The 18,813-nt window shown below is 39.3% G+C and overlaps 1 protein-coding gene across 1 annotated transcript in view; it reads left to right on the top strand.

Moving 5' to 3' along the window:
* Positions 1-16,022, top strand: part of LOC148019175 (casein kinase II subunit alpha) — a 60,900-nt gene extending 44,878 nt beyond the window's left edge. The window contains exons 8-10 of the mRNA XM_087660719.1: positions 15,210-15,273; positions 15,375-15,443; positions 15,537-16,022. Of these exons, the coding sequence (XP_087516845.1) occupies positions 15,210-15,273; positions 15,375-15,443; positions 15,537-15,596 (193 nt within the window). The 3' untranslated portion in view covers positions 15,597-16,022. The remainder of the gene's footprint in view (positions 1-15,209; positions 15,274-15,374; positions 15,444-15,536) is intronic.
* The last annotated feature ends 2,791 nt before the right edge of the window (positions 16,023-18,813 follow it).

The raw sequence follows: 18,813 nt of genomic DNA, 5'->3' as shown, positions 1-18,813 counted from the left end.
TACGCCATGCTTGTTTAGCCTAGCCAAGCCCCGTCAAGATTGCCTGTCAAATCTATCATTTGCTCCTAGACATCTTTGTTTGATTGCAAATAGCTTGAATGTGCCACACTTCTTCTGCCTAGCTAGGTGCCATCAAGATTGCTCGTCAAATTTGTTTTCAGCTCTCGATAGGTCATCGGTCATTGCATTCACGCCAAAAAGTAGCCCTAACAACTTGTGCCAGGTCATACTTGCCTTTTAGCTTGACAGTCGTTACAGATCTGTCACTTGACACCCAAAATATTTAAACGTTAAAATATTACCCTCCCAAGCCTTAATCAATATTACGCCGCTCAAAATTGCTCCTATTCGCGTGTAGTGCTCTTGTCAAGCACAAATTTTGGGGATTTAACATCAAATCTCAAAATTTTCTAAATTTCTTCAAGAATTTTGGAGCCTTTTGCTTGAAAACCTTGAATCTTACCAAATTTTAGGGATTTTGCATTTGGTGCTTAGAAATTGGTTGATTTTGCATCAAAATTTGGGGCTTTTAACTTTGGAGCTCAAATTTCACCAAAATTTACCAATTAAATTTGGGGATTTTGTGAAATTTTCCCAAATTCATTGATATTGAGGCCAATTACACCCTCTACATCAACATCCATGCACATCGGAGCCCTTTAGTTGCCACATCACAATTTCGGAGAATTGTGAGTTTTTGGTCTTTTCTTTGCTTTCTTTTTGTGTTGCACTTGCATTTGTACTTTGGACAGCAGCTGGTAACAAAAACCAAAAATTTCAGCAAGCAGTGATATGGCCAAATGATTTGCTTAACATTTTTGGGGACTCAGACAAATTGGATGGCACTAATTATCCCATGTGGGCATACACGATGAAGCATGTACTTGTTGACCCAAAAATTCTCTGAGTTGTCCAATCTTAGTAGGAGGCTGCCAGTTCATGACTGCTTGAACCTTCTTAGGGTCAATGGCAATACCATCCTGCTTGATCAAGTAGCCTTGAAACTCTATCTGCTCGACTGTAAACTCGCACTTCTCCGGCTTAACATATAACTAATGGGCCCGGAGACGGGAGAAGACCTTGTGCAAGTGATCCAAATGCTGCTCCAAAGTTTTGCTGTAAATCAACACATCATCAATATAGATGATTACAACGTCATCCAGAAAATTAATAAAAACTTTATCCATTAGTTCACAAAAAGTAGCTGGTGCATTAGTAAGCCCCTCGGGCATAACCAGCCATTCATAACTGTCATAACGACTTCTAAAAGCTGTCTTTTCTTCATCCCCTTATGCTATCCTGATTTGATGATATCCGGAACGTAAGTCGAGACGTGTGAAAAATCTGGCTCCCTGAAGCCGATCCAATAAATCATCGACTACGGGAACAGGATACCTGTTTCTGACTGTAGATTTATTAAGAGCACGGTAATCTGTACATAAACGGAGTGACCCGTCCTTTTTTTTAACAAACAACAGTGGAGCTCCATAGGGGGATCTACTTGGACGCATTTGACCAGAAGCTTCCATTTGACCTATCTGCCTCTTGAGCTCCACAAGTTCTGTTTCCGTCATCTTGAAGACTGGCCGAGGTGGCGGCTGGACTCCTGGCAAAAGATTAATCTTGTGATCTACACTTATGCGGAGAGGCAGACCAATAGGCAACCGGTCGGGCATGACATCCTGGAACTGATTGAGGAGATCTTGCACCTTATCATTCCCTATGGTCCAGATGATCTGTTGAATTACCTGCTCTTCTTCAACTAGACGCATCATACAAAGACGTAATTGGCCTCCATGTTTCAATTGTTTTTCCAGTTGTTTAGCAGTAATCTTTGTAATGTCGGATATTTGACTTTGTTCTTGATGTTGGTGTGAAGATGTGTCGACTGTGGAAACTAGTATTTGCATTGTTTTTTTTGCAGGTATTGCCTGAGCTTGATTGATCTGTGGCTGATCTATCGGTGACTCTTTTGGAACCCACTTATGTGTGTGCTTACTGTGAAGAGGGGAGTTTGGGTTACTTATCCGCTTGAGCTCGATTCGCGTATCCATTGCACTACCTGGTGGAGATGAACTCTGATCTTGAGATCTGGTACGAAAATAGGGGACCTACACCACTGTTTGTGGGGTTTGTAGATAAATCTTATTTCTTTTCATCCCCAAAATTTGAACTACATGGTGATCGATCCAATCCATTCCTAAAATGCCCTCAAATCCATCCATGGGAACCACTATGAAATTTAATTTGGCTCGCCAATGCCCGATGTGAACAGGAACATCCTTGGCCAATTCACAATACTTGTACTTGCCTTGAATAAATGATACTTCAACTCTTGCTGCCTTCGACGGCCTGACGCCCAGGCGCGCTGCCACTTGCGGTGAAAGAAAATTATGGATGGCACCAGTGTCCACCATCAAAACCTGAGAATTGTTTTCCACTGCAGCCCGAACAAACATGTTGCTGATGGTATGAATGAAAGCAGGCACATTAGGTGCGGGATTTGCCCCTAAAGCGCCTACCTTGGCATTGTGTTCCCAATCCTTAGTTTCTTCTTCTATTTCTGTAATTTGTACGGATGATTGAGACAACTCGGTGTCGGCTTGGGCATAAGCCGCCCTTGAACCACTTGTTGAGGCCGTTGTCCCTCTTGGACAATCTCTAGCGAAGTGAGGCCCTCCACAAATATTGCAAGCTATTGGGCTTCCCCTTCCTTGTGCACCCTTGTATCCTCCGCCATAGCCACCACGAAAAGAAAAGTTGCCTCCACCGGCTCTTGCACTTGTAGATCTGAAGGTAGTAGAAGTACTTGCAAGGCTTGAGTCGGCCCAAGTGCTATCATTATACGCTATTCGGAGGGGTTGTTTATTAGTCCACCCAGTGTCTGTATTGACATTGCTTTGATTAACCCCTTGATTTGTCCTTGTAGCCCATGCTGATCCTGAAGACGCATTATTACTGCCTTGACCTGTATTACGCATGAGGCCTCCTTGTCTGCCTTCGAAATCTATGAGCCTTTCAGCCATATTTATAGCCTCTGCCACGGTTGTTGGCTCCTGTTTCTCTATTTCCCGGCGAGCCCAGCGTTGGAACCCATATAAAAAACCATGTAATTTTGTAGTTGCGTCCATATCATTGAGCTGCAGCATGAGAGATCGGTACTTATGAATATACTCCCTCATTTTACCAGTGTACTGCTTGAGAAATCGCCATTCATCCTTGACTTTAAAGGGCTCATTCTTTGGCACAAAATAATCTACCATTGCTTTTTGTAGCTCATTCCAGGAAAGTTTGCCACCATGTTGTTCCTCTTCATATATGAGCCACTTTGCAGCGTCACCCTCCACTAGCTGAGATGCTGCGAGACCTTTGCGCGTGCTTGAAATTCGCAGTAATTTCATGTAGCCGTCCACTTCTTGGATCCATCTGTTCAAGCTCACGGAGTCTCTTTCTCCTTTATACTTGTATGGTGCTTGAGGTTTAAATTTTCCCATATCATCTGATGAAGACTCATCCCGATCTCTCTTATCTTGCTTTCTGTGTCTTCTATGTTGCTCACCCTCATTATCTGTTGTGTTTCATAAAAAATGGGTTGACGCAATAAAAATAAAAGTGCAGCTAGAGAGGAACGAGATGAAATCTCGGTAGCCCTCGGAATCGGGGCAAGTAGACCTCAATTGGTGGTTGGGAAGGGTATCCAACAGAACATGAGGATGATTTGGATGCAACAGTTCAGGAAAGAATGGCGTTTCGCTGTGAGCCCAACTCTATGGAGGCCATGCCGGATATGATGCAGGATTTGCTTGCTACAATGTTACCTAAAGCTATGGGAAAAATTCAAGCTAAAACAGATAATGAGGGTGAGCAACATAGAAGATGCAGAAAGAAGGATAAGAGAGATGGGGATGAGTTTTCATCAGATGATATGGGAAAATTTAAACCTCAAGCACCAGACAAGTATAAAGGAGAAAGAGACTCCGTGAGCTTGAACAGATGGATCCGAGAAGTGGATGGCTACATGAAATTACTGCGAATTTCAAGCACACGCAAAGGTCTCGCAGCATCTCAGCTAGTGGAGGGTGACGCTGCAAAGTGGCTCATGTATGAAGAGGAACAACATGGTGGCAAACTTTCTTGGGATGAGCTACAAAAAGCAATGGTAGATTATTTTGTGCCAAAGAATGAGCCCTTTAAAGTCAGGGATGAATGGCGATTTCTCAAGCAGTACACTGGTAAAATGAGGGAGTATGTTCATAAGTATCAATCTCTCATGCTGCAGCTCAATGACATGGATGCAACTACAAAATTACATGGTTTCTTATATGGGTTGCAACGCTGGGCTCGCCGAGAAATAGAGAAACAGGAGCCAGCAACCGTGGCAGAGGCTATAAAAATGGCTGAAAGGCTCATAGATTTCGAAGGCAGACAAGGAGGCCTCATGCGTAATACAGGTCAAGGCAGTAATAATGCGTCTTCAGGATCAGCATGGGCTACAAAGACAAATCAAGGGGTTAATCAAAGCAATGTCAATACAGACACTGGGTGGACTAATAAGCAACCCCTCCGAATAGCGTATAATGACAGCATTTGGGCCGACTCAAGCCCTGCAAGTACTTCTACTACCTTCAGATCTACAAGTGCAGGAGCCAGTCGAGGCAACTTTTCTTTTCGTGGTGGCTATGGTGGAGGATACAGGGGTGCACAAGGAAGGGGAGGCCCAATAGCTTGCAATATTTGTGGAGGGCCTCACTTCGCTAGAGATTGTCCAAGAGGGACAATGGCCTCAACAAGTGGTTCAAGGGCGGCTTATGCCCAAGCCGGCACCGAGTTGTCTCAATCATCCGTACAAATTACAGAAATAGAAGAAGAAACTAAGGATTGGGAACACAATGCCAAGGTAGGCGCTTTAGGGGCAAATCCTGCACCTAATGTTTCATTCCTACCATCAGCAACATGTTTGTTCGGGCTGCAGTGGAAAACAATTCTCAGGTTTTGATGGTGGACACTAGTGCCATCCATAATTTTCTTTCACCGCAAGTGGCAGCGCGTCTGGGCGTCAGGCCGTCGAAGGCAGCAAGAGTTGAAGTATCATTTATTCAAGGCAAGTACAAGTATTGTGAATTGGCCAAGGATGTTCCTGTTCAGATCGGGCATTGGCGAGCCAAATTAAATTTCATAGTGGTTCCCATGGATGGATTTGAGGGCATTTTAGGAATGGATTGGATCGATCACCATGTAGTTCAAATTTTGGGGATGAAAAGAAATAAGATTTATCTACAAACCCCACAAACAGTGGTGTGGGTCCCCTATTTTCGTACCAGATCTCAAATCAGAGTTCATCTCCACCAGGTAGTGCAGTGGATATGCGAATCGAGCTCAAGCGGGTGAGTCACCCAAACTCCCCTCTTCACAGTAAGCACACACATAAGTGGGTTTCAAAAGAATCACCGATAGATCAGCCACAGGTCAATCAAACTCAAGCAATACCTACAAAAGAAACAGTACAAATACCAGTTCCCATAGTGGACACATCTTCACAGCAACATCAAGAACAAAGTCAAATATCCGGCATTATAGAGATTACTACAAAATAATTGAAACATGGAGGCCAATTACGTCTTTGTATGACGCGTCTAGTTGAAGAAGAGCAAGTAATTTAGGAGATCATTTGGACCATAGGGAATGATAAGGTGCAAGATCTCCTCAATCAGTTCCAAGGTGTCATGCTCGACTGGTTGCCTACTGGTCTGCCTCCCCGCAGAAGTGTAGATCATAAGATTAATCTTTTGCTAGGAGTCCAGCCACCAGCTCCGCCAATTTACAGGATGACGGGAATGGAACTTGTGGAGCTCAAGAGGTAGATAGGTCAAATGGAAGCTTCTAGTCAAATGCGTTTAAGTAGATCCCCCTATGGAGCTCCAGTGCTGTTTGTTAAAAAGAAGGACGGGTCACTCTGTTTATGTACAGATTACCGTGCTCTTAATAAATCTCAGTCGGAAACAGGTACCATGTTCCCGCAGTCGATGATTTATTGGATCGCCTTCAGGGAGCCAGATTTTTCACACGTCTCGACTTACGTAAGCAGCTTTGGTGTTATGTATGTTGATCAAAAGGTTAGGCTTACATGGCTAGTTACATAGAATGCTACAGGTTCTTCTAGCTCATCCATTATCACCTGTGGATTTGTCGCTCCAGCTCCTTGTGCACTTTCTGTGCTAAATCAGATGAGGTGGGATGGGTGTGATGCCCAAGCTCATGATTTGATTGCACTTTCGTACAAGAGATAAGTCATCTCGCATATTTGGTTGTGCACAATGGCGAAGGATGCTTGGGATAAGCTTGCTTTGTTGTATTAGGTGTGCAATGAGGCTCGTGTAGCCTGTTTGCGTAAGCAGCGTGACATGGAGCACATGACAGAGGATGATTCAGTGGATGCATTCATTACATATATCAAGGACATTCCGAAGCAACTTGCTAATATTGATGAAATAATTTTTGATTCCTCTCTTGTATCTACAGTCTTGGCTGGTCTACCTAATTACTTATTTGAGTTTTGCCACTACACTTTGTCTACTTGCAAAAGGAGATGCTAATGCATACACATTTGATATGTTGGGATCACTATTGTTGCAAGAAGAGCAATCAAGGGTGGATCACTCTAATATAAGTATAGACAACCAAGCATTTGCAGCTAGCCATCAAAAGAAAGGGAAGTCACGGCAGCCCTCAAACTGAAAGGGTAAAGGCAAAGCAACTTCTTCTATGGACTCTTCAAGCACCAAGGATGATGGTGCTAAGAAAAAGAGGTGTAATTATTGTAAGGAGAAAGGGGTATGCTATTGAAGAATGCGAAAAGAGGATGGCAAGTGAAAAGAAGAGACAGTTGGGCATGAGTATTACTGAAAATTCCACAAATGCAGAGGATGCAACTACACATTTGGCAAGCTTGGACATTGGTCAATCTTATGCCTTTGTTGTGCATTGTCTGTATGATCCTTCTTCACATGAGCATCGTTTTTCAGTTGCTGAAAATTGCAGCACATGGTATTTTGACAGTGGCGCTTCTAAGCATGTAATGTTCTTTCATGACTTTTTTGGATCATATGCAAATGTAGAAAAGGGGATTTTGGTTGTATATGCAAATAATGCTTTGTATGCAATTCAAGGCATTGGCCAGATTCCCATTATTGCAATGGATGGGAAAACTATGATACTTGAAAAGGTTTTATATGTGCCAAGCATAAATAAAAATTTGCTTTTAGTTTCAGCCATTGGATGTGCTAGTTTTGTGGTTAAATTTCACATGGATCGATGTAGTGTCAATGACTATAGTGATGGGGATGCCCTTGCTGTCACGGGTACATTGTATAATGGACTCTATTAGTTAGATTGATATGAGAGAGAGGATCAAAGGATGCATTATAGATGACACTGAGTTATGGCATGCTTGGTTTGGTCATTTTAATTATGGCAATTTGCTTTGCTTAAAAAGCAAAAATATGGTGCTCGATTTGCATTTGTTGAAAGCATCTACTCACAATGTATGTGAAAGTTGTGCACTTGGCAAAATATATTGTGCTTTATTTCCCAAAGGTGTATTTGTTAGCAGTCATGTTTGTCATTCCTTGTCATCTCCTGCTTGTGAGCATCAGTTTGAGTCAGATGAGGACTTTTGGAGCTTTGATAGGTTTGTTATGTGTTTTGATGGGGGAGGCTATTCATTCTAGAGTGGCCATGTGTGTGCATTTCTATGCATTTTCTCTAGTTGTTGGGTTGCATTGTGCTTTTCTTGTGCAGTTTTTGCATTTCCGAGGCTCTCCTTGCCTTTCGGACATTGTCGGTGCCTTTTTTGGATTTTTTCTGTGCCACTTGTATTTTTCTAGCATTTTGACCAGCACGACCAGCATTAAATGCTGGTTGGCCAGCTTTTTGGCATCCTTTTGGGGCAGATCGGATAGATTCGGGGATTATTGGCTATTTATAGCTTGCTCCTCTCCACACTTCATTATCATCAGGCCATCTTCCGTTCTTCTGGCAGATGCACACTTCGACTCTGTCATCTTCCTCCGTCTCTGGTGCTACCGTCATCATCAGCCTGATCTGGTGTCCTCACTCGCACTATGGGCTGCCTACAGGGACTGATCAGTTCTTCTCTATTCAGCATTTGTTCCTTGTTCAGTGCAGGTTTGTTTTCTTCTTCTCTTGTAGATTGTCTCTTTCTCTTACTTTGTGTTTGAGTTCCTTCTTTTGTTGCACACTCTCACAACATTTATGCGTGCTGGTAAAAAATTATAGCTTGTTCATAGTGATGTTTGTAGGCCCATGCATGTTATATCCATCGAAGGATAATTGTACTTTGCTGCCTTCATTGATGACGTGACTCATCATTGTTGGGCATATGCTTTGAGGGACAAATCGGAAGTGTTTGCATACTTTAAATCCTTCTTGGCCTTGGGTTGAAAATGTTGGTGGATCCAAGCTGATTACACTATGTACCTATTTAGGGGGGGATGCATTTCATGGGAGTTCAACTCCTTTTTGGTTGAAAGGGGCATTATCCATCAATGTACTATGCCTTACACAGCTCAATAAAACGGTTTGGCTGAAAGAAAAAGTCGCACTTTGATGGAAATGACACTTGTATGTTGTCACACAATAATCTTGCCCCAAAGTTTTGGCTTGATGCTATCATGTGTGTAGTGTATGTGTTGAATTGTAGCCCAACTAAAGTATTGGTTGAATGGACACCTTACAAGGCTTGGAATGGCAAGAAACCAATGGGGTCGCATATTTATGTCTTTGGTGGCATAGCCATGAAGATAAATTGGAAGACAAGGTTGTCAAATGCATTTTTATTGGTTATAGTGCAGAAAGTAAAGGGTACTGCTTGTACCAACCCTCCACCAACAAGATTTTTGTTAGTAGAGATGTGGTATTTGCTGAACATGTTGGTCAACCCTTCATGAACTGCAAAAATCAACCCATTGTGGGGCCTATGTACATGTTTCACAATCTATTTCCTTTATTTCATCAAAATGCATCGGATTTTGGTCAATTTCAGCAACTTATTGAAGTTACAATAGCGAAATTGGCAGCAACCGCATGTTGATTAACAGCCTGATTTTCAGCCCATTGATTTGGGCATTGCTGATTATGAAGTGGTTGATGAGAGGGTTGCTATTTGGGAAGCTAAAACAGTCCCTAAATGGTTGCTAGATACATTATGAGACAACAGACAGTGTGCTCCACTTCCCCATAGAATTAGAGCAGCCACTGGCCATGCACAGGGTAATTTGGTTGCATAGGCCCTCATAGCTATTGCGTGCAATGAGAAACTTGTTTCTTTACACGAGGCTTTACTAAATGAACATTGGATGGCAGCTATGTAATCAGAAATAAACTTTGTTCATAAAAATAGCACATGGGAGTTATGTGACTTGCCTGTTTTGGCAAGAGTGCTATAGGCACAAAGTGGGTTTACAAATTAAAACATAGATCTGAGGGTAGCATTGATTGCTGCAAGGCATATCTTTGCCAAGGGTATGGCCAACAACATGGGATTGACTATGATGAGACGTCTGCAGCCACTTCACATATGACTACCATTTGTAGTGTCATTGCTTTGGCTGTTCATTATGATTGGCATGTGCATTAGTTGGATGTGAAGATTGCTTTTCTGAATGGTGACCTTTATGAGGAGATTCAGCCTCTTGGCTTTATTAAAAAAGGGTCAAAAAGCAAAGTGTGCCATTTGCATAAGGCCCTCTATGGTTTAAAGCAGACACCTAACTCATGGTATGAGAAGATACATGCATGCTTGATTGCTCTTGGCTTTAGTAATTCACGCACTAAAAGCACACTTTATGTTTGCAAAGATGGGAATAGCCTCTTGATTCTCATTCTTTATGTGGATGACATGCTATTGACTAGGCATCATGAGACACATATTTCAGCCTTAAAAAGCTAAATTACAGCATGCATTTGATGTGACAAATCTTGGCCACTTGCACTGCTATCTTGGCATATAGTTTACTGCATTATTTTGCAACACTCTTAAGTACATTGGAAAGCTTTTTGAGCATTTTTAGATGCAAGTCCGCAAGCCTATCTCTATTGCTGTTGAGACAGCCCACACGTTTACACTTGAGGATGCAAGAGAACCTTTTGATGCTTCTCTTTATCAATAGGCTCTTGGTTGTTTATTGTATTTGTGTAATACATGGCTGGATATTCGGTTTCTGATCTCTTAGTTGACACGCTTTATGCACAACCTTGGTACTACACATTGGCAAGCAATTAAACATGTCTTTCATTATCTTAAAGGCACTCAAACATTTGGCCTTTTCTCTGCTGAACTTTTCTTTGCTTGCATGCATTCATAGACAGTGATTGGACTGGTTGTTTTGACACGGGTGGTAATTTTTTCATGCTTGGTGATTTGTGCATTTCTTAGCTGAGCAACAAGCAGTCTAGAGTGGCCACATGTAGTTGTCAAGCTGAATACATGGCATCATTTACAGTTACATTGGAATGTGTATGGCTCAGTCGCCTTTTGGTTTGTGGGACAACAATCACCGATTGCTATCTATACTAATAGTGAAAGTGCCATGGTAGTTGTGAGAATTGCAGTGTCTCATGATTGCACTAAGCACATTGAGGTGCATTATCATTGTGTCAGAGAGAGGCTCCATACAAGGGGATTGAGGTGCATTATCATTGTGTTCATATCCCCACATGGGATAACTTGGCAGATGTGTTTATGAAAGCTCTCCCTAGAGAGAAGTTTGAAGCCTTTCACAAGGCTCTAGGCTCGATACCGTTCGAGAAAGTCTATTGATATGTTTAACAAAGAGACCAGTCAACTTGTGGCTTGTCATGGTCATCTTTGTGGGAATGAATCAAAGAGCCATTTTCGTCAACCAATTGATCACAATCTAGATTGCATCATGATCTCGATACGTATGAGGCAATGTGACTATAAAATTCATAGAACTGCTACTTCACTTTCTATATTGGAAATTTGTAAAGGATGTAACATCCTTGTTTGTTTGTGTTGTTTAGCTTTATTAAGCCGGCATTGTGGTTACTCACATACATAAGACTCAATCATAGTCTTAATATGTGGTCAATAAACGTAGCAAGTAACCAAGGATAAAGTCCGGTATATACTAGAGTGTCCAACGCTCGGTGCATCCTGACACTAAGTAAAATTTTATTGCGGATATACTGATCATGGGGCACACACACTTTGTCATGTTTAATAAGTAATCCATTACAAATGGAATACTTCTCTGCTATCTCTCTCTCAATTGCCAGTCTTTGGCGTTTGGACCACCAAAAGCATCCCAGGCTACCAAATCCTTCTTGAACTAGTTGTTAGATCTTACCAAAGTGAAGATAGTTTTAGCAACGCCTCTTGAGAGAGAAATTAGGTAAGATTTCGAAGAAGAATAAGTCATTAACTTCAAGAATTCGACTAAGAGTATTGGCAACCATATTAGTTGTCCTTTTCTATAGTGAATCTTGAGTTAAACTCTTGCTTAAGCTTCTCCTATCTCGCCTTGTGGCCACGGAGATCGGATTGAGTATAAAGATATCTTAATGAATGGTGATCTGTCCAAATAATAAACCGAGTGTTGTATAAATAATGGTGCCATACTTTTAAGTGCATGGATGTTCACCAATAATTCCTTCTCTTGGGTGGTATAATATAGTTGGGTGTTGGTGAGCTTACGACTCTCAAATGCAATAGGTAGGCTCTCTTGAGCATAATCACTTGCATTTGTATTAAACTCAAAAGGTTTATTTTGATTGATAATCTATAACATTCGTACAGTGGTAATTAGTTGTTTCAAAAACATTGATCGAGCTCAATAGTTCAAACAACTGGCGGGGATGAATGTGTTTTTTTTTTGGGCTTTTGACACCCTTAAGTAAACGTGTTAAGGGTTCAACAATATGAGCCTAGTCTTTTATGAACTTTTAAAAAAACCCATTGAAACCTAAAAAAGATTTGCCTTGTGTTATGGTCATAGGAATAGGCCAAGCAAGCATTACTCAAATCTTTTCAGGATCAATCTGAATGCCATCTATCGAGATGACATGATCAAGATAATACAACTCCGTGAGAAAAATTCGCACTTGTATAATTTCGCAAGCAATTGCTCTTGTCTTAAAAGACATAAGACGATACCCAAATGTTTTTCATGTTCCTCCAATGACTTATTATATACAAAAATGTTGTAAAAAAAAATTACTATCTACTTTTCAAGATATGGAGAAAATAAGTCATTCATCATCTATTGGAAAGTTGCGAGAGTATTAGTTAATTTAAAAGATAGAACAAAAAATTAATAATGTCCATATCATGTTCGAAATGTAGTTTCAAGACATCCTCCAAAGCTATCTGTATTTGATTGTGATGGGACCTAAGATCAATTTAGGTAAAATATCGGGCATCACAAAGCAGATCTATAAGGTCATCCATCTTAGGTAATGGTTACTTATTCTTGATGGAAACTTTATTGAGACCTTTGTAATTGACATAGAAGTGCATTGTGGCATTCTTTTTTTAGTGAGAAGGATTTGCGGGCTTGTTAGGATTTACTGGACTCAATAAAATCCTTAGCTAAATAGTCTTGAGGTTGCCTAGCTATCTTGTCTTTCTCTTTCAGGCTAAACCTATAAGGTTGTCGAGAGAGAAGATGGCTACTGGGTAATGTCTCAAATCCTATGTTCTAAGGTTGCACAAAAACGATGAAAGTTCGTTAGGTAGTTTATATGGAAAGACATCAGCATATCCATGTAATATTGGATCGAAATATTTATTTACATTTGAATTCATATTGAGGTTATTATTAAAAGAAATTAAATTAGTTTGCAAATCAAATGACTTAACTTTTTCAATAAAACTAATATAAGTAATAATACTTGGATCGAAAATACATTCACTAAATTCTAATGTTGAAATCATATGTACAATATTCTCTATGATCTCGAACCTTCGATCACATATAAATGAGCATCGAGTTCAAAAGAAAGTACATGATTTTTATAGTGAATATACTGGGAGGAGCATTTATTAAAGAACTGTGTTTTGCCAAGAATGACATCGACATGGAGAAGGCTCATAAGTTGGAAGTCTATTTGTTGATGATACTATTGGATCAATACATCCAAATCTTGTACCACCTAATCCCAGCGATCCACAATAGGGTTCTTTGCATATTAGACACGATAAATTCGGTTAACGGGTATTATGTGGAGCCATAGTCTTTGCACCAATTGAGAAGAAATAAAATTATGAGTAGAGCCATTATTGAATAAAATTGTAACTTCTTGGCCGTTTATATACCCAATGACGTTCAAAAAGGTCACGTAGGCTGAAAACAATTTTGTTAATGGAACTACCATTGTTATGACTAGCATTAACACAATAATATTCAAACAAAATTTCAGAAGATATATCTGGAGCTTTAAAAGTATTTATTGAAGTTTTCTCTGGACTTGACAATTGTGTAATCCCAATTGGTAGAATAAACTAGAGACACAAAATGCCCTTTGGAGTTATTCCGATTGGTAGAATAAACTAGAGACACAAAATAAGAGAAATAGAAAAAAAGGTGAAGTAATGGCAAGTCACAAATGCGATTTAACTCTAAATTTACATATGAATACATACACGAAACATCTTGTGCTAGTTAGCCGATTGTGTTTCGTGAAGGCCCCATGCAAATTGTGCATGAGATTGATCAACATGCGAGATGGTCTTCCAAGAAAGGCAAAGCAAATCTTATGCATCAATGACCTTTATAGATTTCTACTTCAAAGCTTGCAACCTTCGTGCATTTAACATTGGTCTACACATATGCTATGATTGAAAGAGGGCTTATCTCTAGCCGTGTCGTGTATCCAAGTTTTATCATGTGTCCCATTCTTGTGTATCAATTTTGTACTTCAAGTATGTCATCAAGATATATAGTTTCTTGTATTCAATCTTCTGGTTGTATTAGTGTCAGTTCTCCACATTAAATTATCATCTTGTATTTGTGTGAGATCTTTGCAAGAAATAGTTTTTGTTTTTGTCATGCTCATAACAGTTTGGCAATTATGGAAGGGCTACAAACCCAAGATCCCTATTGATACTCATTGGTGGGAAGCTTCTAGGCAAGACATGATGATGACACAAGTGGTGATGGAAGTTAGCAATGACATAAGCACTATTGACTTAAGTGCCTACTTAAGCAGCCTTCTAGAGACTTCTTTCAAGGGAGCTTTTAGAACTTTCTTTTAGAATGTTCTAAGGTATTTCTATGGAAATCTAGAGCCTTCTAGAATCTATTTATTCTTTCACATGCCTTTACATTTCACATAGTAACAACACATACAGGCCCAAAAGTTTTGCACAGTGGTGCTTCAAAATTTGGGGCTTTTTAAATCCAAGCATATTGCCATCAAATCAAAGCCTTCAACAACACATTGAAAGTCAACGAGGTTCTTTGCCTTCACTATTGGGCATAAGATGACCTGCTGAGTGGGGCATTTGCTTGGCATTTAGAAAAGTAAAATAAAAATAACAAAAAATGTATTTAAAAAACATTTTAAAAAATGTGATTGGAATCAGACAGTGGTTATGCATGAAGTTTGGCAAGAACCCTTTTTCATTTTGCCTTTGTCCAATCCAGAAGCATATGGACCTTTCTCAAATGCCAAATACTTTCTTTGTTCGTCAAATTGTTTTGTCATTCGAGCTGATTTAGTAGGGTTAGTGCAAATCATTGGAGGAGCAATCATTTTACCTTGCATAAATTCATTTTGAGCTTTTCCATGGATGAATGATTGTTGTAGGCAAACTCATAGACTACAGTAGTGGTATACACATTCCCCAATGTGACGTGTTCAGTAACATAAACTTTTTATGTAACAAGAAGAGTGAGAAAGCTTTTCTCGTGTTGAGAAGGGTGAGATTCATAACTTCTGTTTGGCCATCAGTTAAGGATGAAAAGAGCAAGAGGACTTCAATGTTTTATAATGTGATTGCTTATTGAATTCATTAATGATAATGATGATGACGGTCATTGTTCTGAAATGATTTATTTCGTGCATGAAATGATTATTTCATGTGGTTTTACTTGAAAATTGTGATTACTTTTGGCTTTGCAAATGGTACTTGCATTGACTTCTTTTTTCGGTTCTATTCTATCCTATAGACACAGTAGAAAGCCATGGGTGAAGTTTATAAACTCTGACAATCAGCATCTTGTGACTCCTGAGGTTTGTTGTGAGCTATGACAGCATTTTGAAATTTTTACAAATTGACATGTTTTACCAAGAATGTTGTTGTTTTGGGCTTCTAATACCATGGACTGATGCAGGCAATTGATTTTCTCGACAAGCTTCTCCGATATGATCATCAGGAGAGATTGACTGCACATGAAGCCAAGGTAAAATTTAGATATAGATGAGTATTTTGGTTCTTCATTAACTGGCTCCCTCATGTTGGCCTTCAAGCTACATTTGCTTGTTTCTGCTTGCAGATGCATCCGTATTTTTACCCTGTTCGAAATGCAGAGGCTAACAATCGGCGTGCACATTAAATTGGCTGCTGCCTGTGTTAAATCTTGTAGAATATTCAAGGAGCTCTTGGTTTAGTCGTTGTGTCCGGTCAGATGCTTGGCCAAGGGGCTTCCAGTGTTTTGTACGCCACATGCTGGCATATAGGTTTTAGTTGCTGTTCATGTGATAATTGATAGTGCTAGTACTCCTTGGCAGTCCAGCCATGGTTTTGCAAATTAATGGTGCATTATATATGTCCTGAAATTTTGGCACCCCATTTGCTTTTTTTTAAATTGGACATGTATCTAGGAACTGTTCTTATTGGACACAATGTAATTGTTTACATTGCTGTCTCTTTTAGTGGCTCTATTTCTCCCTGTAATTTCTGCAACGATAGCAAAACCAGGCTATTGATGCAAAATCAGACTTATAACAACAAGATGAAAAGTGGGTGAATCATTCTTCAATCTGTTGATATAAAGTGGGGATAATGGGAATACTAATATTAATGCAGGAGAAAGGTAGCGTAGAAATATGACTGCCATCTAGCTTATCTTGGGGGAAGGATAAGATACCATCTTATCTTTTTTCAGTAGTATTGAGGTTCTCTAACACAAAAGGCTCACCACAGATTCTAGTGTATTTTTGTGACTGGAAGTAGAAAAACTAGTTGGTCTAGTTATGCATTTTGTTAAGTTGATATGGTTTTGCTAAAATGTGCACAATACATGCAGAATTACCTAACAGATTAGCAATACCTATTGTTTCTTTTTAAAATTAGCTTACCAGCTGGAAAGCGAGACATACACCTGTGTCTAATTTGATTAACTCTGTTAATAAACTTAACAGCCTGTTACCTCACTCTGCATATGGCAACTTTGGCTGTCTTGTGGAATTTCAGCAGAGGATAGTATTTCATATGGATAAGAGTTAAATTAAAAGCAATGCCAAAGGATAATCTTAGTATGACTGTCTGTATTTCTTGCACACTCTAGGGATACAAGCCCTTGGTCAAAAACCAGCTGTGAGGAGAGGGACATAAGTGCCTATTCAGGTTTAGACCTTGGTCAAAAATCAAATTTAAAGGTGAGTTTGTTAGGCTGCAAGTATTTTCAAAAATCAATAGCTAGATGAGACAAATTGCTATTGTGAAACACAAGTAAAACAGATGAGTTATTGCTTGTTAAAATAAAAAAAACTTGTTCTTACGGGCTGTTTGCATGAGCCAAACTAGTGTGGAGATTATGAACCGTATGGATGCGAAAAAGAAAGCTTGGAATAGAACTTAGAAAAGCAATGAGACCACCTAGGTACAAATGATGTGTAACTTAAGTGGTCAATGTATAACCAATGGACTTGTATCCAAACATTGAGCCGCAGTTAAAATTAAAAAAAGAGTCTTCTTATGAGGTGCTTGCATAAGAAAAACTAGTGTGGAGATTGTGTATAATATGGTGGAGATTATGAATAATATGGATGCAAACAGAAGCTTGGAATTAAATTTAGAATAATATTGAGGCCATGTAACAATATTATAATGAGTAGTCAATGGGTCTATAGACCTAGTCAAACCTTGGTTTTATCCCTTGAGGCAGCTTCCAAAATTTAAGCCTTCTCTAAATTGAAAGGAAAGATGACTTCTAATGGTCAATGGATAACAAGAGAGTTGTATCCTAAAATTGAATTGGAGCGATTGCAATTCTTTCAGTCTTCTTTTATTATTTGTACATAATCAATTAGACAGGTGAGATTATGCCTGCACCTTTGATTTGCAATGTGCTTGATTTGGTTGTGGGGGGTGGGGACTTTGAATTTCCTTATTGTAGAATATGAATCTTGAACAAACTTCTTCCAATGGTGGTATAAAATTGTTGCTCCTTTGAGGGAAGAATGCTTGTCCAATATGGTTTCGAATAAGCTATTCTAGGACTAGTTGGGTTTCGTGTTTCTCGATTGTGCCATTAGGGGCATGTGTGAAGTGGATTCGAATATACATTTGAATGGTAGAGGTTGTCAACATGGCTTTCTTTTTTCTTTTTGGGATCATGAATATTAAGGCTTCCTTATTTTGCTTATGATATATGTAATTTGATAATGTATGAATGCTTAAAAGAGGGTGGTTCTACCGTGTCGAGATCTCATCTTTTATGTAGTTGGTTGAGGAGTAAAATGGAAAACCAAATAAGCACACGAGCATACAAAGTGTAGTATCAAAGAAGCTATGAATAAGAAACAAAATTACAAGTTAATACTATTGTAGATGAAGTATATTGAGAGAGAGAATGATATTTTCAAGTGCTAACTCCACTATATAGCTATTAGGATTGGATATTTGTTTTTATAGGGGAACATCTTTCGAGAGCTGCATAGGAGGTAATTGTTTGTAGGATACACGCTAATTGTAATAAAGCACTTTGGAGTAAATGGTATAAACATGTACAAGGATGTAATGGGTTAGCCCGCACAAGGACCCATAGGTTAATAATCCAAGGCTTTGTAAAAAACTTCAATGCAAAAGACTCTTTACAATTAATTCTAACACATTATAACATGTGGGTATCTTATGTGGGCACACACCAATTCAATCTTGTTGCATGGGGTCACTTGTTAATGTTATATAGTGCATGCCAATTCAATCTTGTTGCGTGAGGTCTTTACGGTTAATTCTAACATATTATGACGTGTGGGTATCTTATGTGGGCACACACCAATTCAATCTCGTTGCATGGGGTCACTCGTTAATGTTATATAGTGCATGCCAATGCACATTTACAAGCATGAAAGTTGGGGTTTCTCATTATTAAATGTGCACATTGAATGTAATTAAAGATAGTCGTAGGTGGCTCTAGCTCCATAGATAGATATGTCAATAAGGGATTTATGCATATACTTTATTAGAACCATAAATGTTTACCTATATTGAATTTTATGAATGTGGCTATTATTGGCTCTTTGGACCAATTGTAGTGATAGTTCTCTCTCATTCTCGATTGATTACAAAGTGATCATTTGTAGTCAAGTGTTAGATTGTTGCGTATTGAGCTACAAAATCTAGAAGACACTAAGAAGCAAAAACATTTCCAACTAAGGGATACTTGTGTATCATAACAACAAACCATCATTATCTATAAAAGTATCAAAGTATGTGTATTCTACCCTCAACAAAAATATTGTATATAGAGTGTCTTTGCGATGTCCAAGTAAATGCTTTTTTATTTGCTAATGCTTTGTGCCATGATTGTGCCTAAACCTTCTTAA

The sequence above is a fragment of the Lygodium microphyllum genome, chromosome 20 (genome assembly GCF_053477565.2).
Source record: "Lygodium microphyllum isolate KBCC chromosome 20, Lygodium_microphyllum_v1.1.10, whole genome shotgun sequence".
Classification (NCBI taxonomy): Eukaryota; Viridiplantae; Streptophyta; class Polypodiopsida; order Schizaeales; family Lygodiaceae; genus Lygodium; species Lygodium microphyllum.
The sequence above is the reverse complement of the archived record's forward strand: the minus strand, read 5'-3'. Positions and strand labels throughout refer to the sequence as shown.